Raw genomic sequence first — 23,760 nt, 5'->3', positions numbered from 1 at the left:
CACTGCTACAGAACACGGTGGGGTTTTCTTCACCATAGAAGAGTTAATTAGAAAAGGCAAATAGATTGTCCCTGGCAAATGCCCAGAAGCAGATTCCCCATCGTTCCAGGGGCAGTTCCAGCGCTCAGCAGCTGTAACTGAGCTGCTTATAAAACCACATCTTTCAGCACAACGTTTGACAAGCTGAATTTATTGAAACACTGTTGCGGTGCTGAGCTGATGCAGCACTACAAGGACACACAGAACACGCTGCAGCCCTGGCCAACACATGCCACAGGTGCTGCTGCTCCCCACATGTCCCCCACAACCCCCAGGGGCAGCTTTCAGGTGACAGTCCCCGAGGGGCACACTCACAGTACCCATGGCAGATGCACCCTAACAGGGTCACCCATGCCACAGGAGCACAGCAGCACTACTGCAGGCGGTACTGGAGATCAAGAAGAAATGAGTTCCAGTTTTTAAAAGGAAGATTTATTTAACAAGTTTCACTTAGCGCAATACACCTAAAAAGGAAATCACAATACAATGAAAGATTAAATCAAGGCCTCAGAATTTTATACGAACACCAAGACCAAAATCCTAAAGTAGCCATATTGCATCTCAACATGTTTCCCCCATTAACTTAAAAAAAAAAAGCTTTAACATGCCTTACAGGATATTAAAAGAAATAAACTAGAACTAACATGCCAAATGTTCACTTAATTTCAGACACAGCTCCTATATTGTCTCTTTACAAAAAAGCATGTCTCTTTCAACATGTATTCAAAACAGTGTTGGATGTAATATGGTATAAGAGCAACATTTAACGTAATTCAAACAGCTTTAACCTAAATACGCTTACTGCTTAAATACACTCCTACAACAAAACTAACTTGAGAAACGCTCAAAATTGTTTAACAGTTATAGTCTTTACTCAACTTGGTTATTACATCCTAGATGAATGTTCATTTCTGTATGTTCAAAAATACTGAACCTGAAAGGTTTTAAAATAACAATCCTGAATTCACTTACAGTAAAGCATAAATCACAAGCTCGTATTGCAAAACTGTTAAACTTAGTTTTTTGTTTTTTTGTTTTTTAAAAAAGATGTGACCAAAAGTCAGCGATTGGTTACATTCCCCAGCCACCACTCATGTTGGACATGTTCGACATGCCGCCCATGCCGTTCACTCCCATGGACGCGCGGTTCCCGCTGCTGTAGTAGCTGCTGTTCATGGCGCCCTGGCTCCCGGGGTCTGGGGGGGAAACCGACAGCAGGTTCACAGCTGGTTCAGGCCGATTCGTAGCATCCTTCCCCCAACGCCTGTCCTTGCTGGGCCACCTCGTAAATACCGTCTACTGTGCCCAGTGCTGCAAAGTGTCAGTTTACAGCTCCATACCCAGAAAGTTTATTGCTTGTTCAATGAAAGAGCCAGCTCTGCCCTGCCCCCCTTCTGCATTCAGTGCTATCACCGCTCTGCCAAGCCAAGTGCACCCGGCCTCCCACATACCCTCCCCCCCCCCTTCCATACAGCATTTAAACTGCATTGCTCTCCAGCTTCCATACTAAGCAAAAAAAGCGATCCGAGTTAACAGAAGCCTGGCGACCGGCCTTTCCTACCCCTTTCAGAATAGTTTCCCACATTTACCCCCAGCTCCAAGTGCCTGCTTTAAAGTCTATTCCCCTTCCAGCTCTCCGTTAGTTCTAAAATTCCCCAACAGCCACATCTCTAACGCTCAGGGCCTGTGCTGCCCAGTCTGTAGCACGACCCTTCAACACCAGTAAACATGCTGCACTTGGCCCAGCTAAAACCAGTAAAGGAATGCTCTTACCATAGCCACTCATGCTGCTTTGACCACCATATCCTCCTCCGTAACCCCCACTCAACTGCTGGTTAGCTGGACCACCATAACTGGATTGGCTTCCTTTTAAGTTAAGGATAAAGATGTTAAGAGCTCACCTGTCAACGTCCGCTCGTTATCAACACCCCCACCCCTCACGTGACTAACAGCCCCACGCCCTGGCACTGGCTCACTCGCTCACCTAGGGAGCTTTCTGAAGTGTACAGGGAAGCAAGCTCCACAAAGCGGTCAGGGTTCTAAAGGCATCCCTGCCACCAAACAGCGACAAGAACATGAAGAAGTACAGCAAGTTCTTGTGACTCACTTCTGTCCGTTTTTACTTTTGCAGTTTCTGTGGACTACACGCGGCAGGATCAACCTGCTGTTATTAGAACGTACACCCCACAAGAGACTTGGGCTGGTGGTAAGTGACCCCACACGGGCCCGCTGCCCACGAGGAGTGCGTGACTCGTTATGGGAGTCCCTCACTGGTGCCCAGTCCTGACACACTCACTCCTGTTCCAGACTGGTTGTGCAGCACAGCAGTGCCGTGGCTCGCCATACAGGAGACCTCTACTTAAGCTTACTAACTACTGCTCTTCACCTCAACTTGACTGTACTCCCAACAAAACTGGTCTGTAGTTAAAAGTATCAGCATTAGACATCAAACATTTTATCATCAAAATGCTATAAAAACAGCAGTGTATCTGCACACACCCCCACCCCCCCACCCTCGAGAAACAAGCCCCCCACACACCCCCTCCCCCCCAAAAAACAACCACCACCTTAATCTCCAAAGAGCCAGACAAGCCAGGTATCAAGAAGTGTATCTGCTTTATAGACACAGTAGTGGCAGACATTCAGAAACGTGCTGCAAACACATTTTAGATTTTCAAGCAGTTTTCAAGTTTGCTAGAGCAACTCTTTCTCCAAATTCCAAGCAAGATTATTCCCTTGCCACCAAGGCCAGGTCACATGCCACAGATACACCCTCCATCACCAGACCATGTTCTGATCTCAAAACAAACAAAAAAAAAAACCCAGAAGGGAGCAGGGGGAAGGAGAACAAAAGGACAGGCATCTCCCACTTCACTCTCGCACCTCCACCACACTCCCAGGAGCCACTCACCCCACCACGCACACCACATTCAGCACCACAGTTTATTCAACCTATTAACTGTTTGAATGTATTCCCAAAAGGTTTATATACCTGGCAATGTGCTAGTGTTCCAATCTTGGACTACCCCTTCCGATTCCTTGACTGTGTGATTAAGACAGAATGTTGGATTTCAGTTTTTATGCCAGGCATAGAATAAGCAGGAGCTGCATAAAATTAGCCAGCTTCGTTAAATATCAAGTGCTTGTTTAAAAGTGCATTAGACTGTTTACACATACCCATTGCTCCCATCATTTGACTGCCATAGGCACCACCACTTCCTCCTGCTGTAGAATTCAGGAAGAGTTCTACATATCTGTGTTCTGGAAGAAGAAAATTTTGCCATGAGAGCATTTCACACCAAACCCACAACAGCCCATCTCACTGCGAGCACAGCTGCAATAAAACCCTCAGCATTCCAGTTACAGTAGATGTAGTACGCTACACAGTGCTGTATTTTCCCTAAAGCCATGTATTCAGAACAGTCATACTTACGCATATTTGCTTTGTCTTTGGACATAGCAGCCACTGCATCCTCATGAGTAGCAAATTCAACATCTGCCTCTCCAGTTACTCTGCCATCTGGTCCAATTTCGATGTGTACTCTTACAGGGTTCAGAGGTGAGAAGAACTACACATGGAACAGTCACAGAGATTAAAACGCACCAATGCAACAGTTCAGTTTTACAGCAAGCCATTTTCTCTACGGGAACACTTGTCAACTGCACCGCAGTTGGCATGTCCAAAAATGATCACAGACTCTTAAAGCCATGCACTTAGGAGGAAGCAGATTTGGAACTCACGTTATAGATGTCATTCTCCGTAGCTCTGTAAGGCAGACCCCTCATGTGGACGCAGTGGCCAGTCGTGCTCTGGAAGGTGGATCCCCCGTCGCCGTATCTGTGGTCCGACATTCCTGCAGAGAAAAGAGTCCATTCTAGGTCTTTCAGATGTATTTTAGTTTCTTTTGAGATGTATTGTAAGTTCAGTTACTATTCCTATTAGAGAAATCTTACCTCTTCCAAATCTATCAGAACCAAAACCATAGCCATCATTATACCCATTGTAGTCATCATAACCTCCATAACCTATGAATAGATCGGACAACATGTTCATTTCAACTACAGAAATATCCAAATATACACAAACACACTGCAGACAACCAGTAACCACAAAGCCTCACTTCTTCCAGAAGCAATAAAGCCAAGGACACGTACAAACCAGGAGTTACAAAGCAGGGAAGACACTACCATGTCCAAGTGTTGCTGCTTCTCAGATGAGCAGCTCCCTCTTGGACTTCGTATACTTACCTCCTCCATAGGCTCCACGCCTCATTCTTTCCAAGCTACTTCCTCTACCAAGACTGTTATATCCCCGCGTAAGACCGGGTCTGTCGTAAGGACCGGGTCTCTGCATTGCCAGCAGCTTGCGTGGAGGGTCGTAGTGAGTGCGCACTTCCGCTCGACTACTCTTGAAGATCTCAATGTACCTAGAAGTGTTTCCACAGAGAGAAGTCAGTCTTTAATTCCTTCCACAAGTACCTCACAACTTCACATTAAAACAAGCCATTTAGTCATAGCCTTGAAACTGGCAGTGTATTTTAAGCCAGGTTTCTTTACGTTATGTATAGGCAATGACATACTATTATAAGCACTACATTACTTTCAAATCAGTGTATTTTCAAGAAATCACAATTACTGAAGGGTTTACATGCTCCTCATACTTCTTAGTATCCCAACCTTAAGGGTGGGGGAGCAATATTGATTTCCCCACCCTCCTCCCCCCAATTTAAAGTGTTAGTCAAAAAAAAAAAAAAAAATAGGAGGGACTGATGTCCACTCAACTCAGCACTGTTTTGCTCATGTGGCAATGTAAACAGAGGGTTAAAATTCCAGCCTCCACCAGGATTTTAACCCATCAGGACGCTACAAAAAGCTCTGCATGTGCTAGTGAACCCAGCCTATGCTTCAGTGATTCAGCGTAGGCAAAAAAGTGCATGCTTCAATGAAAAATAGTCACAAGTAAAATAGAATATAAAAACCCTTTGTGACAATTTCTTGAAAGCTATGCTTATTACGTTGAAGATTAATACAGTAAGTAAATTTGTTACATTTCAACTTATAAAACAAGTTTAGAAAGTATCACATTTTCTTATGGTAGTAAAAGTACTGTGCATGTCTTTAGAGCTAAAGGCATAATTGGTGCTATTTGAGAAGTTAAAGCCATAGTCTCTCAACTTTGTTGCTTTCAAGCTATCAGTTTTGCTCACCTCCGTCATCACCCAGCTTCCAAAGCACAACTTAAGCTTAGCCCAATTTTATCTTTTGGTTTTGGTAGATTCAAACAGTCTGTGCCATGCACACATTAGCAATACCATTACTTATCACCAAGTTAGAGACCAAGTATTTCTATTTGGACATTAACACTTTCAGAAGAGAGAATATGGATTTAATTGTTTACCATAAGAAAAGTGACATAGCCAACCAACCATCCATCCCCACCTGTGCCCTATTCTTTCCTTGTGTTTCTTTAGAGCCTTTTCAGCTATTTCCTGTGAAGCAAACTGCACGAAGGCCTCCCCCGTACTCCTCCCCTGGAAGTCCACCGGCAATGTTATCCCATTTGGCACGATTTCCAACCCTTCAACCCAAGGACAAATAACCCCAGTAGGGGGGCAATATTAACATCACAAGCCCAGTCATGAGTTTTTCTTATAGCTTTAAATACACCAGAATTTTAACACTTGTAAGTGAATGGTATGTTGATTCTAGAACACTAGAAGAAAAAGCATGTCAACAAAGAGATCCACGATCACATACCATTCAGTTTACATTCTTAACCCACCCTGCAGAGCTCAGAAACACTCTGAGTGTCAGGGACGACTCCTCAGATAAGGCATCTAATGCAGGGTGTGTTAAGAAGTTCATATATTATTACAAACCTCTTCAATTCTGTGAAAGTATTTAAGACGAACTTTTTAAGATAACTTAAAACACAGCAAGTTAAACAGCTTTATATATAACAATTATTTTTACTAGAAGTCACTCAGGTAAAATTATTAGTCTTATGCAAACATCAAGTTTCAGCATTAATTTTTTTATCTTTAGGAGTGCTTAATTAAGAAAAAATCATGAAGTAACTTCAAAAGTATTAGTTTCCAAACAGAAGAGGCACATTTTGTATATTAAGCACATTAACAGTTTTTTAAAGCTTGAATTACTTAACCACGTAAGAAACAACTTAAAAATGCACATGCTTAGGAATTGCTCTTGTTCACAATTATTACTGATTCAGAAAACCAAAAACAAGTGCTGAAGTTGTAAAATCTGAGTATTTCTACTGTATTTTAAACCAAGACAGTAAGCTCAATCATATCTTGTTATAGCAAAACATTCTAGCTAATTTTAACACTCACATTTAGAAATCTACTACTTTGAAAATACTAACAAGTTAAATCTTAGATAAATCAACAGATTTCATTCTTAGGCATTTATAATAGTATTCCAGTTCCTAAAACATACAACAGCTGCAAAAAAGTGAAAATGAGTCAATACAAGACATTATCTCTTCATCTCTAAAAAACTTAAGCTAAACATCAAGGGGCATTTTCCCCCCTAGGAAGTGTACGAGGGAAAAACTGTAACTTGGCTAGAGCTCAGCAGGTTGTGTTTTTCTGGAATCTTATTCAATACTAACTCTACATTTCTAAGAAACTGCAGGTACAACGCACGCCCTTCCTCAGATCCTGCTTCTTGCACTGAACCCAGAAGTTAAGGAGTGTTCAACATCCTTCACTGAACACCGTGAACCAGCTGAGACTGCGGGTGGAAATATCCTCCCAGCTGAAATGTTCGCTTTAATTTAGAAAGCAAGACACTTTATTTTCTGCTGTCCTCACTCGGAACAGTATGTCCCACTAAGTATAAATTAGAGCAGCTTTTAGAAGTTCTCTGTCATTTAACAAACAAGTACTTCAGGAATTGATCCCAGGTAACTAATGAAGAATCGCTTATTTACTGTTAATATCCATCAGTATCCTGTTGGAAGTACTACTGGGCAATCCGTGGTTGTTTGGGTTTTTTAGCATAGACCAATAGTGCTATAACTACTACTTTTATCCCACATACCTGAAAAAAACTGTACAATTTCTTCTTTACTACAGCCAAATGGGAGTCCTCTAAGACGTACAAAACCATCATTAGCCGTATCAGGGCTGTTGGGACCAGTATGCTTCAGAACCCAATCCATTTCAACGTTGTTTGACTTGAAAACTGTAAAAGGCACTTAGAATTAATGCATTCTGGAATATCTAAGTTTTAAAAGTCATTTGCCTTGAAACTAGCCAACTTATGATACACAAACAAGTCCATTTGTCCTTTCACATGCACTTTAAAGAGACAGAAAAACAATTAACCAAAAACCCATCAAGCACAAACACATTTAATCAGCTACTAGACCAACTGAGTCAAACCTTCAACATATCTGTGTCCCATTGTTTCTCTGTCTTTTTTCAGTGCCAATTTCACATCCTCCTCAGATTCGAGTTCAGCAAATGCTTCTCCACTTGGTCTTCCCTCTCTGGTGTAGATGAAACGGATACCCAAAGCCCCGTTTAGAATTTTGCAATCTGAAAATGAAACAGGAATGCCAGGATTAGTTTCATTATTACAGGAACACTGTGCCTTTAAAAGGAGACAACTAACAACAACTATCAAAGCTATACCAAGAAGACAAAACCAGCAGTATTCTTGTGTTTAACTTTTCTAGTGACCAATAAACTAAGGGACTAAATAACTTACCCTTCCTGTGGAGTCTGAAGGTTAGAAAAACATTAAAGATAAATGCAAATTAGCTATCTACTTTCAAAGCTTTGCTGCCTCGAGTTGAACACGCAATCTGCTTTTGACTGTAACCAATTCCAGACTTCCTCATCAGCATGAAGCTAAGTAAGTAGTAGTAACAACCAGTCTAAGCTTAACTAACTAAATCCCAGCCAAGCTCAGTACCCCAAACTCCTGAGGCAGTTTTAACATTCTTTCTTCAGTGCCTGGAGATTTTAACTATCACCATTTATTACTGCAGGATGCTAATAATGTTGGGGGAAGTACGCAACACACTATAAACATTTAACAGAAGGAGCCTATTAGGACAACCCCAAGGACTAAATTTATTTCAACCTGAAGTAAGAATTGTGAAGTTTCTTTGTAACAGAAGCTTTTCTTTTCTGGCTCCTCAAGAAGCCATAGCAGTTGTGGCTATACCAGCAACCTGCAGATCAAGCTCCTTTCTGCCTAGCTCCTGCTAGCGACAGCATAGCTTTCCATACCAGGTCCCAATTGAGGCACTTGTTGCACTAGAAACGTCACTAGCTACTGAAGCACCCCAGATGCTTTCTGGAACCACTCACTGCAACACTCCCACTGCCAGAGCGTGCCCAGGAGGAACCCAGACCTAACACAGCCCGGCCCCCTCTCCCAGGCTCCTACCCCCCCTCCCCATTCTGCTTACCTGAAAAGAACCTCTGCACCTCCTCTGTGGAGCAGGACCAAGGCAGCCCCCTGACCTTCACCACATATCCCTCGCTGCTCTCTGTGTTGAGCATCACGTTGGGGGTGAGGCTCGGCTCCGTCTCGGCTTCTGTGGTTGCTGGACAAGACCAGAAGAGGCCCTTTGAGACGCCACCCAGCACGGCCGCCACCCGCACCCCCTCAGAGCGCCCGGCGGCCCCCCTGGCCTGCGCCCACCCGCCCCCGAGCCTCCTCTACCTCGGACCGCGGCCCGCCTCACACACACGGAGCCGCTCCCGCCCGGCGCACGCCTGCCCGCCCCCGGCCCGCGCCCAGCCCCCGTCCCCGCACGCACACATGGTGGGGCTCCGCGGTGGTTCTAGGGCTCCGAGCCTGATCCGCTGTCCGGAGAGCGCCTAGTCCCAGTCAGGCGGCAGCGAGCGGGCGAGCCTGTGGCGAGAGCGCGCTAGGAAATGGCGGCGGGTACTCCCGCTTCCGCTGGGCCGGGCCTTCCGCCGCACAAAGAACCCCGGCCCCAGCCACCGCCCTGCAGGGCCCGCCGCCGCGCAGTTCCCCGCCGCCGCGCACAGCGCCCGCGGCCAGCAGGAGAGCGGCCGCCGAGGAGCCCGCCTGCCCGCCGGCTGCCGAGAGGGGCTGCGGCGTGGCCGAGAGCGGGGCGCGGCGCATGCGCGGCCACCCCGGCGGGCTCCCGCCGCGCCCCCGCGAGGCCCACCTGCGCATGCCCCGCAGCGCTCCGCCGCCCCGCCCGCGCCGCTCCCGCCGGGGTGCGCATGCGTCCTGCCTACTCTGCGTCCTGCCGCCCCCCCGCCCGCTGCTGCGCATGCGTCGCCTGCCTACCCCTCCGAACAAAGCCGCGGCGCCGGCTCCCGCGCACGGCGCGGGACGGGCCTGCGCGCATGCGCCTCTCAGCGCCGCACTGCGCATGCCCCGGAGGCCGCACGCGGCTCCCCCCTCCCCTCCTCCCGCCGGTGCCCGCGGGGGGGCCGGTGCCCGCCACCGACGCTTGCCCCCCCCGCACCAGCACGCCACGCGTTGCACGGAGAGCGAGGAGTCTGGCTGCACAGAGAGGTGTGTGGGAACTAGCACTTACCAGCTTCAAATGCTGACGCTACCCCACGTGAAACAATCTGCTCGCTTCGGTCACTGAAGCCTGGTGTGTTTGTAGGAGATGGGGAAAGAAGAGACACGGGTCACAATTATCATAAAAGAAAGGAAAATATAACTCCCTCCCATCTCCTCCAAACACACCAGACCTAACTAGATTTCACCCTGCATCTCATTATTTTAGAGGCAACAGGAGGTTACAGGAGTAACTACAGTAGCAAGACCTCAGAGAGTTGCACCCGTAAAGCACTGAACTACCATCTAAGAATCCTCCATCCCCTTCTTTATCCCCGAGAAGGACAAGCAGTTCATGTCTCAACTTGCCCACGCAGGTGGCAGAGAACCCACAGCAGGAGTCGAGCTGACTGTAAAGCCCCAGGCATGCCAACGCTGGCCCGGGAACTCGGGAGCCGGGAAACAGCGCTGCTCAGAGCGGTAGCGAACCCGTCAGCCATGCGCGTTTTCTTTCCAAATACCAAGCCTAAACGACAGCCCTAGGCTGAGCCATTTCGCTGACTGCAAAACTACGTGGCCTCAACTCTTGTATAACTACGCAAAATGCTTTGTGTAACAGGTACCAATCTGCGCCACTGTAACAACCATCTTCCCCCAAAGCCACAGGTTTTTGGGAAAAATGGATACTCTCAAGTTTATGCCCGTTATCAAGCAATACGGAGAACCAGTTTACGTCAATGCAAATGAAATCAGTAAATGGAACCGTCTGACGGTAACTTCCTCAACAAAGCAGCTCCGCACGATTTCACTCGCCAAGGGCCCATTTTGAAAGCCTCTGCAGGCAGGAGCCGAGCCGGGCCGAGCGGCCCGCAGCCCCCCGCGGCGGGGAGGAGCGGCGCCCCCGCCTCCTCCGGGCAGTGGGAGCGGCCATCCCGCCCCCCGGCTGGCGGGAGGTTTAAAGTGAGCGGGAGCAGCCGGAGCTCCGTGCTCCCGCTCAGGCGCCGCCATGTCCACCCCGGCCAAGCGGCACTGCCGCAGCCCCACCGGCTCCCTCGACTTCAGCTTCCAGAAGCGCCTCAAGAAGATTTCTATCGAAGGGAACATCGGTGAGCGCGGCAGCGGGGGAAGGAGGGAGGAGGCCGGGGTCCCGGGAGAGCGGGCACGGAGGGCGCTCCGGGTGCGGGACGGCCCGCCCAGCCCCGCAGGATAGCGGGGGCACCTCGGCGAGGGAGCGGCGGGGCCGCCGGGCCGAAACCCAGAAATAGGCGCCATGGAGGGGGAGGGGAGCCCCGCCGCCCCCGCCCGCGTTACAGGCCGCGGGGCCCCCGCCCGTGGCTAACCGCCGCCCGGGTGGGCTCGGAGGGGACAGCCGTGCTCTCCGGGCGGGCTCCGCCGACCACCCCTTCGCCTGCCGCGGGATGTGCGCGCGCGCGCTCGGCGCTCGAGTCTCGGGGCCGCGCCCCGCGCTCGGGCCCGCCGGCGCCAACCCGCCCGCCCTGCGCATGCGCGGCCGCTCTGCCCCGGCGCGCCCGGCCGCCCGCTCCTAAAATGGAGGCGCAGGCAAGCCGGCGGCGCGGCCCTTATCGCCCGCCCGGGCCGGGCGCGGCCCTCTGGCGCCGCAGATTACAGCCGCTTTCGCGGAAGGTGCCGCAACACGGGGCAGGCGGCCCCGGCCGGCCCTGGCCCAGCTCCGAGCGCCCCGAAGCGCGCCCGGGTGCGGTGCGCGCAGCGCCGCCACAGAGCCCGGCGGTGCCGCCCTGCGGGTGAGCCCGTCTCGCCTGCACCCCCCGCCAGCTTCTCGCATCTTCCGCAGCTGCGGGGAAGTCAACGTTTGTCAGGCTGCTGGAGAAACACAGTGACGAGTGGGAGGTCATCCCTGAACCCATCGCCAAGTGGTGCAACGTCCAAACAGCCGACAACGAGTACGAGGTAGGCGTGCTGGATTTGGGAAGCTTGGAGGGAGAGATGGGTCACCGGAGAAACTGCTGTGACCCACCAGGGAGCTGTGCCAAAACTCAGCTATACTTAGCCTGGAGCATCCCAGAGCCGTCCCCACTATGGTACCAGTTGGGCAGGCGCTCAGCAATGGTGAAGGCTACTCAGGAAGGCGCTATTGAATGCGGCCTCCCAATAACCCCCCTACTCTACAAAAATCACGTTGAAGTCTGAAACTCTGTGAATGCTCTATTCAAGACTACTATCAGCTGAGAAGCAAATGTTTATTCCTATCCCTAAGCATTTTCAAAAAAAAAAAAAGCCCATGAATTCTTACTTCAATATACCAGAACTCTAGATTAAGGAATAAAATCCTGCAAATATGCTAGTATTAACTTTCTCTCTTCTCCCCTAGGAGCTTTCAACATCTCAGAAGAACGGAGGAAATCTACTTAAAATGCTGTATGATAAACCCACAAGATGGGCTTACACATTTCAGACTTACGCTTGCTTGAGCAGAGTAAGAGCGCAATTAAAACCCATCTCAGCCAAGCTACATGAAGCAGAACATCCAGTGCAATTTTTTGAAAGATCTGTGTACAGTGACAGGTAATTAACTCTCAACACAACAAGACTTCAGATTTAACAACACCAGGTCTTTATGCTCAAAGACACACAGCTGGGGAAACACTTGATACTAAACTAGTATCTGCAAGGAGCAGGTTTGGTTCAGCAGGTGAGAGAGCAGGGTGGTATTAAGAAAGTAAGAGCAGGCAGCCATTTTTTCCAGTATCACAATTCTGACTCAAGAGAAATGTTTTAGTAGTTCACTTTGGTCATTCCTGGCATGACTGATGTCTTTCATTGCAGATACGTATTTGCTTCTAACCTGTTTGAGTCTGGAAACATTAATGAAACTGAGTGGACAATTTATCAGGACTGGCACATGTGGCTTTTGAATCAGTTTGAATCAGACCTAGAACTGGATGGCATGATCTACCTAAGAACCACACCTCAGGTACGTTCACTAAAGATGAAAATGTTTCAGCCCCAATTTCAGTTTCCAGGAGTTTAAGAGGGTACAAGAACTTAATTACAATACTTTCATGACTTAACACGGATTTAGCTCCCCCCACCCCAAGCGTAATGGGAAGCCTGTCAAATTCAGGTTTCAGAGACTGAATTAAAAACCCTCCCTTCTGAGCTACTATTTTGATGTCAGCAAACACTAGTTGCTGGCATCCACCACTCTCAGGAAGGATGCAAGACTGAAAAGACTTCTGAATCAGGTTTGACTTCCCAAACTAAAGATAATATTTCAATTTTAGCTAAAAGTGGCTCAAGTTTTTTTTAAATGAGTTAAGTCTAGAATAACTTATTTATGTTCAGCCAAGCATTTAAAATTAATGCTCGCTAATGTCTAGCATTAGTCCTTCCAATTTAAGGGCCACTTGATCTGTTTAGCTGATTTAGCCTTGTGATTAATGTCCAGACTTGTGTGTGCCTTTTTTCCACCCCCACCTCAGAAATGCAAGGAAAGGCTACAGATGAGGGGAAGAGAAGAGGAACAAGGAATTGAACTTGAGTATTTGGAAAACCTCCACAATAAACATGAAGCCTGGCTTTATGAAAGGACTATGAGGTATGAACCCATTTTCTGTAGATGAGTTTCACCTTACAGGAGGGCAAGCCTCTTTCCTACCTTATGTTAAAGTTCATTAGGGATAAATATAAGGTTTAAGTCTAGCATCACTGAGGCACAGTTGTGGAAGGACTTCTCCTTAGACCCACCACTCCAGGTTCCTTGGCACAGAGGCTATTAGATTCTATGTAGAGGGAAGGTCATCTCTTGGCAGGGAAGTAAAAATTGCCAAGAGATGGAATTTCAAATTTAAAGCCTTTGTTAAGCATTGGCCTCAACTAGAAAGCTATGTAGCTCCCAACTCTAGAAAGGACATCAATGTTGTTAACTGGGAAGTACACAGGACAATAGGACACAGCTGAAGTGGTGTTCAGTGGCAGATCACACAAGTTACCTGCCAAGCAGCTTCCAGTGCCAATGCAAGGAAGGGCAAGGTCCCAACTACCTTTACACTGGTATGACTGTATTTCAACAAGGTTTAAATATTAATCCTAGTTGAAAAATAAACAATAATTCAGAAAGGCTTTTGGCAGGCACTGCTAACATACAAGAAACCCAGTTGGCAACTAAGTAAGCTTTGCATACCTTCCCCCCAACTTTCTTACTGACGGTTACTAGCTTACTCCCACCTAAGGAATCTCTAGGTAGAAAAGCAAGACTTTGAATTTTCCCCTAGAGGAGCCTGAAACACTCTGCCGAATGGTAAGCATAACAATTCCAGGAAAAAGTACATTATCAGTCACATCTTTCTCAAGTTTCACATAGGATGGCCCAAACACTTCAGGGAGACAAAAAGGCACTGCAGATTGTGGCATTTTCGGAGTGTTTACACTGTGTACTCATTCCAAACTTGTGAGCAAGCATTTCCTGTATTTTTCATAGAAACACACTTAGGTTTGCAAACAAGTTAAAGTGTTGTTCAGCACACTTTCAACACTGTAGAAATGCTTTCACACACAGGAAGGGAGGCTTAACTACTGCTTTAAGAGAACAATACATCAAATTTCACAAGTACTGCTCCCATCTGCTCCTAATCTGTAGCCAAAACGGCGGCCTTGCTTATCTCGGAGCCATTTTAAATGGCAGTCTTATAACCTGTTAAAGAGGTCATCCCCATGAAAGGAAGCTTTAAAACTGCATCTTAGTAAGTGGATTAGCAGTTAACTACAAGGGGGTGAGAGCCACCCAGCAAGTGATATTTAAAATAAAAATACTCCCTTTTCATCAAAGTCACATTCCTGACAACTGATTCCATACTAAAAAGAATTAAGAATAAGCCTAAACTATCTTCCCCCCCCTCCTACTTGTACAATAAAAATACATATTAAAAGGCCAAATTTGTAAAATACGTAAGTTATGGTGATACAACGTTGACTGTGTTATACAAGAGCAATTAAGGACAGACTTGGGTTTTACACAAGTCAGGGGCATCACCATTAGCATCTCGGGTGCACATGGCAATCTGAGTAAGGCTGCACTCTTAGAGTGACTTGGAAAGCAACTGAAGAGCTGGACTGTTTTCATACAGTGGCTTACATTGTTTTTACTAGCATTGTGCTCTTCCATTTAACAGAGTTGATTTTGAGAACCTTAAAGAAATTCCCATCCTAGTTTTGGATGTTGATGAAGATTTTAAGAATGATAAGATTAAACAGGAGTATTTGATTGACCAGGTAAGTATTAAGTATTTCCTCATATCTGCTCTTCTGCAGTAACAGCAGTAAGTTATCAATTTACATTCTTAAAATTCATGAAGTGCTTGTTTGGGGTCAGGTAGAATCAGCCTCCTTCATAGGCTTAGTAAGTTACATGGCTGCAGAAAATGCTTTTTGTTTTCCTTAGAAAAAAGTAACTTAACCCCACCCCCTTAGCCTCATAATGCAAGGGAAAATTGGGTGTTTTTGAAGAAAGAGGAGGAATTGTGGGGGGTGCAAGTACACAGCAACTGGAGTAGTGAGACTACTCTGCCAATTCTGTGCTGCCATACAGTTCATTAAGTAGTTCACAGAATGATACTGTCCAATTTATGTCAGCCATGATGTCCTTAAACTCCTGCAGTCAGGTTAGCTATTTATGCTCCCTTGCATTCTAGGCTCTTCCTGGACAAAGCACAACACATCTTACAAATGTAGAGGGTGACTAAAGCTTGTACACAGTTCTAAATGCATTAAGTGACACTTTAGAGTTGGGAGGGAAAGTCAACAGCCATTTGAGGAAAGAAGGTGATAACAGGTCACTTGAGTCAAAATGATGTTTGCCAATTCCAGCTTAAGGCAAGACTTACTCTGGAAGTAAATGCCTGAAGAAGTTTTCCTGGTAGAGCAATGTGCTGTGTGCCCAGTCCGCGGGGGGGGGAGCAACAAAAACCCCTGCCAGTACTTAAAAGGCACAAGGGATGCATGTCTAACCTGCCAAACAGAGCTTTAACGTAACTTATTCCACTTGCTGGGACACTTTAACCTTCTTTTCCCCCCACTGCCCCAACAAGACTGCTCTTGTAAGATGGAAGTGCCCTCCTATCAAACCATATAAACCATTTTCTCCATCTCGTTCTGGGTCATGAGTTTGAGATAGCTTGAAGAGTCATTCTTCAGTAAAGCCTAGTTCTCCCAATTAAACAGCTCTATATAAACTGGAGGGCAGCACGACGTTCCGTTGCGGAGGTGTTGTTGTTACAGCCTCGTGGAAACCAGCTATTAACAGCTTGAGAGTTATGAACCAAGACTACGCTCATCCATGCTCTCTCATTAACTTGCCCCACTGAAAGGCCATCAGCTCTATCTCCACCAAACTCCCTTCACCACCCAGCATACGAAAAGCTCAGCTTTCAGCTCACAATAGCGGGTACAGCACCATGCTGGAAGTGCTACCAAATCTCTGGCCTGTTTTTCAGTCAAGTAATGGAGGGAAACTTGCTTTTCTTTGACAAAGCAACATTCTGTAAAGCATTCCAGAAGCTACCTTTCGTAAGTGCTTTCTATTTTTGAGTAATTAAGTTATCTAAATTCTACCCCTAGTACAAAGTTAGAAATCATGGGTTCACAGCCATCTGCTATACTGCAAAGCATTTCAGGTCATGAATTGTATGACGAGGCAGAAGAGCATTGGAGCCTGTAACAAACCATTTGTTTCCCCCCCCAAAAAAAAGGAAAAGCCTAATGGATTTAGCTTTTGTTTTCATGCATGAAATATACGCGTTTTGTTTTTACAGGTCAAGTCTTTCCTGAGTTCCTAAGAAGATGAAAATTAATTTCCATGACAACTTCCTGAAGTTCAAGAGTTAAGCTTAAAAAAATCCATGTGTTCCTAAGACAGTTTAGCTGAATGCATTACCTGTATAGCTTATTTTAAGGCAGGATTGAAGCGCAAAATGTTTTGAGTTTGTTTGGGGTTTTTTTGCCTGCCTGACCTCCGTGTGTTTGATAGAATTTTCTGTATAGTTAAAAATGTGGCGTGTTCCGAAACGTACTGTGTATATTCTCTGCCGTTTAATAAAGGTTTTTAAGCTAATAGTGACTAACTATTAATATTAACAACGGAGGAGCGAGCCGGCTGCCCGCGGCCGGCAGCCCAGCAGATAGCAGGCGCTGGGCAGGGCTGTTTTGCAATAACTGGCATCGTTCACCATTTTAAGACGAGGCTGTTATGGCGTCCGGAGACCTTTACTTTCAACTTCTGCTTTATTACGGCTGTTTGCACGGGCTTTGCGCTACGTAAGGGCGGACGTTACCGCAGCCGCAAGGGTTACACCTGGAACAAACTGCAGTTTACGCGCACCTTTGTTGACTCCCCCCCAGCAGCGCGGTACCGGCAGGGAGGGGGCGGCGCGGCCCCGGCCACCCCCCCCTCCCCCGATCCCCGCCCGCCCCGAGGCCGCCACGACGCACGCGGCGGGGGGGAGGGGAGCAGCGCACGCGGCCGAGCCAGGCCCCCGCCGTCAGGGCCACCCTGCCCGGGGCCCCGGCAGCGCGGTGCCCCCCCCCCCCCACTGGCCACCCCCGCCAGCAGGGCGCCGAGGCGGGGGCCCGGCGGCGCCGGGACCCGGATCGGGCGGGCCTAGTCGCCCCTCCCCCACCCGCTGCGGCCCGGCCGCCCCACCCCCACCCGCTTCCCCCTCAAGACACCCGCCTCCCCCACGGGCCCCCCCGCTCGCCGCCGGGCCTTACCCAAGCCGGGGATCTCGCCCTCGGTCTCCTCGGTGTGACAAGGATCCATCTTGGCCGCGCCTTCCCCACGGGGGCCGGGAGAGCACAAAGCTGGGTGGGGGCGCTCGGGCGCTGCGCGAACGGAAACAAAAGCTCAGCGGCCGCCGCAGGGGCGCTCCAGACAAGGCGGATCGCGGCTTTTCGGTCGCTTTTTCCCCACTCCCGCAGAGGATGAGGCCCGATGAAGCTGCCGGCCTGCCCGGGCCCACCTCGCCTACTGCTCCTTCTGCGCAGCGCCCTCCGCCCCCTATAAATACCCGCCGGCCGCGCTGCGCAGCGCCCTGACGTCACGGCGCGCCCGCCCCTGCTCCTGCCCCGGCCGCCAGCCAATGGCAGCGCGACAACTTGAACCAGCCAGTCACGTCCGGCCGCCGCGGGGGGGGGGCAGGAGCGCGGCCGCCGTGGGGGGTCCCGCCGCGGCCGCACCGGGGGGCGCTCACCGCCCCCGCCCCGGGGCCCGGCCCGGCCTGCCCGCCCCCGGCCCGGCCTGCCCGCCCCCGGCCCGGCCTCACCCCCCCCCCCCGGCCCGGCCCGGCCTCACACCCCCCCCCCGCCTTCGCCTGTTTTTCTACACCAGCCCCAAACATGGCGGCGGCTTTGTCCCTCCTCCCCCCCCACCCCCTCCCCGCCGCGCCGGTGGCGCCCCGTCCCCGCTCGCCCCCCCTCAGCACCCTCGCTCACGGCGGGCTGCGGCCGCGGAGCTCCGGCGGCCAGCGGGGATCGGCGGCTCCGCGCACTGCAGCAGCGCCCGCCGCCGTCAGGTGCGCCGGGCTCCGCCTCCCGCGGCCGCGGGGGGGGGGACGGGACGGACGCGGCAGGACACGGCAGGGCGTGGGCCCCCTCCCGCCGGGCGGCCTGGCCGGGCCTGCCCCGGGGAGCGGGCCGCAGGCTTTGTGCGGCGCCGCAGGCCGCACCGGGGGGGGGGCGGGTCACGCTGCGCTGGCGGCCCCGAGGCGGCGGGTCAAGGAGCGAGGCGCCGCGGCGGGATGGCGGCGGGAAGGGCCTGCCCCGGCGCCGCGCTCCGCGGGGCTGCTGGCAGCGGCCGCCAGCCGCCAGCCCTGCTCCGCCGCACCGCGCTCGGGGGCGGGTAGGGGCACTCGCCGGATCCCCGGCTCCCTGGCAGGGCCCCGGGCAGGGCCGCACTCCTGCCTGCCCGCTGCTCCCCGCGCCTGGCCCGGCCCAGCCCCTCCGCAGCGCGCCGGTACAAAGAACCATTAGCTGGAAGAACTTTAGATTAAAATAGCTGTAAGGGAGCCAGCGCGATTGAATAAATAAGCGGTGACCTTAGGACTGTGGAGGTGCGGCATCTATTCACAGCTTTGTTACTGACCCAGCAGTTAGCGTCAAGCAAATCCCTCTGCTAATCCCTCTTGAAGCCTTTGCATTTCCAGCAGTATGGTAATTATATTTTTTCTCTCCTTATAATGTATATTAATAATCATACACTGGGGTACGTTTACTACACATAATTTTATTAGTCTGATTGGTCTTTTTAGTCCCCATTACCGCATTTGAATAATGACGGAAATGGGTTGTCTGTTGTTTATGCATCAAGGTCCACGTGACTTCATGGCTTTGAAGTGGGCTGTACCCTGAATTCTTGCTATCTAATTTTCAGTGATAAATAAAGCCTGGTTCACCCAACATTTTCTTGATCGTGTGTTTATTGCAGTCAAGCAGCATTCTGATGGAAGTTTTCCCTTTAGAGGTCTGTTAGCAAATTAAAATCATCCTGTGTTCACACTGGCAAGAAGTTCTGCTGCGTGCATATTCCTCCAGCGTTAGAAGAAAGATCACATGACTTTTTTGCAAAGATGTAATTGCTATTCAGCGTCAGCAAAATACCTGCCTGCCTTGAAACTTGACACATCAACAGGAAGTTGGGTACAGCCAATTCCAGGGGAAGAATGTGACTCTGAGCAGCAAACAAAGACATAAATAGTTATCAGAAGAGTCACTATTAGCCAACATATATGCAGTGTTTGAAAGATGAAAATAATTCACAATTCAAGTGGAGTTATGGTTAACAGCAGCAGCCCTGTTCCTCCGGGGCCACCTCTGGGAAATGCTTTTGCAGGGAAGGGTAGCCCTGTGGTGTGTCAGCACTCAAAAAGGATGAGATGGGGAATAAAAATCTTGCTGGAAACATCTGGTGCAGGACTTCATCAGGTTTCCTGAGCAAGGAAACAACTATGTACGTATGTATTTTACACATGTAAACTTCAGGTCTCAATTCTGAGACTTCTAGGACTCCAGCATTGTCAATTTACCTGGCTTTTTTCGTTTATGGTGCCAGCCTGACACCTGTACCTTCCCCGCCAGCAGCCACAGCTGAACGGTAGTGTGTCTGTCAGCACGTCTGTCAGCAACTCACACTGCAGCTTCAGGTACTTGTTGTTCTCTGAAAGGGCTTTGTTCTACTTCAGTTTCACTGGCCTGTTCCTGCAAAGAGGAAAGGCACACCTGCTGCCCAGACTGCTGGGGACAGGAGCTGCTCTCATTTTCCCACTTGCATTCCTAGAAGATAAATTTCTCCTTGTTCAAGTCAGCCTGGGGAGGGCTGTAATCTAAGCCGAGCCCAGCCTGCTGCATTTCGTAGTCCACCTGGTAGAAAATGGGCAAAGAGGTGGCCTCCTGGGTAGAAGTCTGCTGGAGACATTATTTGTCAGAGGGTCAGTCCATCCCTGTGCAAGGTCCCCAGATTCCCTCAGCTATATTGTGGCTGTATATCTGCTACAGTGTTGCTATATTGTAGCTGTATTTCTGCTACAATGTTGCTATATTGTGGGACTATTTTGGCTACAATGTTGCTATATTGTGGCTATGTGTCTGCTACAATGTTGCTATATTGTGGCTATATCTCTGCTACAATGTTGCTAGTGTTGCTAGAGCTCTGCTACAGTGTTGCTATATTGTGGCTACGTCTCTGCTATGCTGCGGTGAGCGGGCTGGGAGCAGAGACCCACAGCAGCACAGCATGAGCATCAGCCCCATCTGCAACGACACGTGTAAGGTGTTAAGCTGGACCAGAGTACAGCTCTTCCTTGAAGCCTGCTACCTGCTCAGGATATTCCTGTTTGGCACCAGCCATAAATCTGTGTTAGCTTGCTTAAGTTTCTTTCTTGGGCAAGAAAATAATAAAGAAAATCTGCAGCTCTAGTTCAAAGGGTTTTATAGGCATCTAAGCATATGGACACACTTTGCATGTCTGGAAGTGATGCAGGTGCTGATTTCTAAGCAGGTTTTGGAGGTGATATTCCAATGCAGAAAATAATCACCAATAATTCTTTTAGCGTCAGAATTTGCAATTTCAGGGAGAACCATGCTCAGAATTTAAGTAGCCACTCTGAAAAGATGACAGAACTCATTATCCATCATCCTGACCCCACCGCTTTATGCACCTTCTCTTTCTCTTTCCTACCCAGATGTCATCCGTTTGTTCTGCCTCCGTCATAAGCTTCATCCTTCGTGCCTCAGCTATGCATGTTGCATGTTCCTCCCATTTGTATATAAACATGTATAATTCAGAATCTCATAGTTAATCTGCAAACCTGATGAACTCTCAACAAATACTGCTGGTAGCTGACTTGCTTTATCATCTGAGGTCTGGAAACGGGGAATGTATGGAAGTCTTATACTACCAATGCTTTGTAGGTTTCTCTGTATGTGTGACATCCAGTCAAAAGCTCTAGAATTCAGTTAGAACCTTTCTGTCACTATATATAGCTTTAGAAACAGCCTCTAGCTGTGATGCTGTGACAAATACAAGCTCAATAATGCTATTAAATATGCATGGTGTGTTCTACCATATTAGATAACATGGCCATGTTCATCACCTGCTAATGCTGCCAGTTCACAGCTTTGCTAATGCAGCCCTCCCTCTCACTTTTGCTTTGGCCAATTTAAGAGGCTTTTTGTTGACAGTTCACCTTTACTTTCTTCCTTTCCACCTTTTAATCTTTATTCATCACTCTGAAAATGATGGTCTGCAGCAGGGACTGGGCAGAGCTCATGTTTCCCAGCTTTCCTAGGCTGTAGTTCACTAAGAAGCCAAGCTGGTCTGGAAACCAGTTGGAGAGGTTGATAGCCACTGCTTTAGTGAAAAGCAGATACTCAAGTTCCTGCTCCTCTCCGAGGCCACTGCTGCCCTGTTTTAATTTATCACCCTTCCCTTTATACCACCAGCTTATCCACAGGCTGTGCTCACCATCCTTTGTCACTGCAAAAATGGAATAATTGCCTCTGTTCTGCTCCCTCAGTGATCACATCCTCTAGGGGCTCAGGAGTTCACCCGTCTGATCTTTTTCTGTTCGTTAGTGTAACTCAGGCCTGTTACCATTTTGGTTTTGCAGCATTCTGATTATGGCAGTTGGCAGAATACCATTTGCTTTTTACCGATACAGCTAGCTGCCACGCTGCGAATGCAGTTACAGCAGTGGAAGAGGTGTCGTTTGCCAGCATCCTTTAGGTAACGGCATGTTTTGCCTAAGCCTGAGCTAGGTGGGCATGAGTCAGCTCTGATCCAGAAGCCATCTGGCCGTGCAGTGCTGTTCTGAGCTCATCAGGCTGCTCTCTGAGAAGGTTTCTTCGCTCAGGCAGAACATTTACAGCTCTTTGGCAGCTCAGCCCTGTACCCGCCAGGAGAGAGGGCGTGTGTCCATTTGCATCCCTTGCAACGAGCCTGCTGCATTCCTCACACCCTCCCAGAAGGAGCATGAGCTGTAAAGCTGTAAATACTTTACGGCGGGGTGACTGGGTCCAGTCTTGGGAGAGCATGCTGCAGTATCTGTATCGGGGCAGATAACGCTTTGCCTGAGCTCTTGTTATTCTAGCCACCTGTGTTCATGAAATGGAGCCTATTTTAGCCACTCGCCAGCTGCAGGCTCAGGAGCAGACACCACAGCAGCTCACTGGTTTCATTCTTGCTTACATGACGATCCTGACTCTCACGCCCTGCAGATAATGTTGCCTTCCCTGTTTGGGGTCACCCAGCCCTCTCTTGTCACTTAGTGCGATGTCAATGCGATGCAGCTGATGCACCTGCTCTTCTACTTGCTCACTCCAGGAGTGCTCTGTGAGTCCTAAGCTCTGACCCTACTTCTGCTCTTCATACCCAACGTCTGCCTTTAGCTCTTAGACCCTGGAAATCCCTGAGCACAGCCAGGCACAACATCAGTGAGGGCTGGAGCTGGGCATGCACTTTCCTAAGCTACCACAGCAAATGTGCAAGTTTTCCGTTGGAGGGAGGGCATTCCCAAAAGGGCATGTTAAGCCCTGTCTACCTTGTACAAAAAGTGGCTCTGCCTGTACCAGGGCAAAGGTGAATTCTTAGTGCCCTCTTGTAGGCAATAATTGCTGGGAGGTATAGAACTGGTGGAGATGAGGCAAATTATAACCTTGGAGCATGAATTTTCCTAGCCTCCCTGTCTGGATCAGCTAACATATAAAGTGGCAGATAGCTTTGATCTTGCTTGGATTTTACCCTGCTGTCTGACCAAGGAATAGTTTTCACTGCACAGGGCTGTGGGAGTTGGATAACTAAGTTGGATAAGGGAGTATCTGCCTGCGGGCAGGGGCTGCTCTCACAGGCCTGTCTGACTCCATCCACGGCTGCATCTCTTCATCCACAGTGTGGCGTTCCAGCCAGACATGATGCTGTCAAATCACAAGTGTGACACAGGTCACCCACAGTCACACTCTTCACCCCAGGCCATCTCAGCATCTCCAGTGAGGGCTGTGCTCTTGCACCTACACCCTCCGACTCCCCCTGAGCAAAGCATTCCTTCCTCTGATCTTGCCCTGTCACACACCCAGCAGATCCCTGTCCATATGTGTACGTGGATCAAGAGGATTCCGGATCTTACTACCCATTATGTTCTTCTCAGTTTTGGCATTGATGGACACACAGTTCAAAACAACGTTCCGCAAGCAGGAGAGCACCAAAATGCAGCAATATTGACAGCGAGGCCTCTGCAGACTCAGCACATAAAATGGGTCACTACTGTGGTTATTTCAGTTACACAACTCCAGCATGCTTGCCTTTCTTTCTCCTTGCCTTTCAAGTCACTTGCATGTAAACAAGTGAAACTAAGACAAGGGGGTAACAAAATCAGGGTGAGGAACTGAGAGGGGAAAGGAAAGGGCCCCGCAGTACTGGTCTGGAGGCTAGCATCCTCACAGCTCCAGCCAGCTGGTTCCCCAGAACTCTGATCCTGAAGCTGCGGTAGGAATAAAGACCCATTGAGAAGTCTGGCTCCAAATTAGCATTTGAATTCCCTTGTAGTCTGTTGTCAGATGGGCAGGAGGTGGGTGCTAGTCTCCGTCTCTCTCGGTACTGATACACAAAGGTGGCTTTAAAAGGTCCTTATTTTTCTGAGGGAAAGAAATGCGTTGCTCGAACTATGGACACTTTGT

At 49.1% G+C, this 23,760-nt stretch overlaps 2 protein-coding genes across 17 annotated transcripts; one reads left to right on the top strand and one right to left on the bottom strand.

Moving 5' to 3' along the window:
* Positions 1 to 449: 449 nt before the first annotated feature.
* HNRNPH1 (heterogeneous nuclear ribonucleoprotein H1) lies at positions 450 to 18,168 on the bottom strand. 16 transcript variants are annotated; one of them, XM_055719002.1, is made up of 15 exons: positions 18,018 to 18,167; positions 17,308 to 17,418; positions 9,596 to 9,655; positions 8,486 to 8,623; positions 7,449 to 7,604; positions 7,105 to 7,248; positions 5,479 to 5,617; positions 4,288 to 4,466; positions 3,994 to 4,065; positions 3,781 to 3,914; positions 3,473 to 3,608; positions 3,217 to 3,300; positions 3,032 to 3,082; positions 1,813 to 1,905; positions 450 to 1,338 (listed from the first exon to the last, which is right to left on the bottom strand). In XM_055719002.1, the coding sequence occupies exons 2-15, from the start codon at positions 17,354 to 17,356 to the stop codon at positions 1,271 to 1,273; spliced, it is 1,503 nt and encodes a 500-aa protein (XP_055574977.1). In that variant the 5' UTR covers positions 17,357 to 17,418; positions 18,018 to 18,167; the 3' UTR covers positions 450 to 1,270. The 16 variants fall into 16 exon arrangements, with proteins under 16 accessions (XP_055574977.1, XP_055574980.1, XP_055574975.1 ...); XM_055719005.1 differs by having other exon boundaries at positions 450 to 1,350; positions 3,781 to 3,893; XM_055719000.1 differs by having other exon boundaries at positions 450 to 1,350; positions 18,018 to 18,166.
* Positions 10,171 to 16,651, top strand: LOC102055990 (deoxycytidine kinase 2). Its single transcript, XM_055719016.1, has 7 exons — positions 10,171 to 10,670; positions 11,378 to 11,493; positions 11,915 to 12,108; positions 12,370 to 12,517; positions 13,026 to 13,141; positions 14,715 to 14,814; positions 16,353 to 16,651. The coding sequence occupies exons 1-7, from the start codon at positions 10,571 to 10,573 to the stop codon at positions 16,374 to 16,376; spliced, it is 798 nt and encodes a 265-aa protein (XP_055574991.1). The 5' UTR covers positions 10,171 to 10,570; the 3' UTR covers positions 16,377 to 16,651.
* Positions 18,169 to 23,760: the final 5,592 nt, after the last annotated feature.

The sequence above is a fragment of the Falco cherrug genome, chromosome 8 (assembly GCF_023634085.1).
Source record: "Falco cherrug isolate bFalChe1 chromosome 8, bFalChe1.pri, whole genome shotgun sequence".
NCBI lineage: Eukaryota > Metazoa > Chordata > Aves > Falconiformes > Falconidae > Falco > Falco cherrug.
The sequence above is the reverse complement of the archived record's forward strand: the minus strand, read 5'-3'. Positions and strand labels throughout refer to the sequence as shown.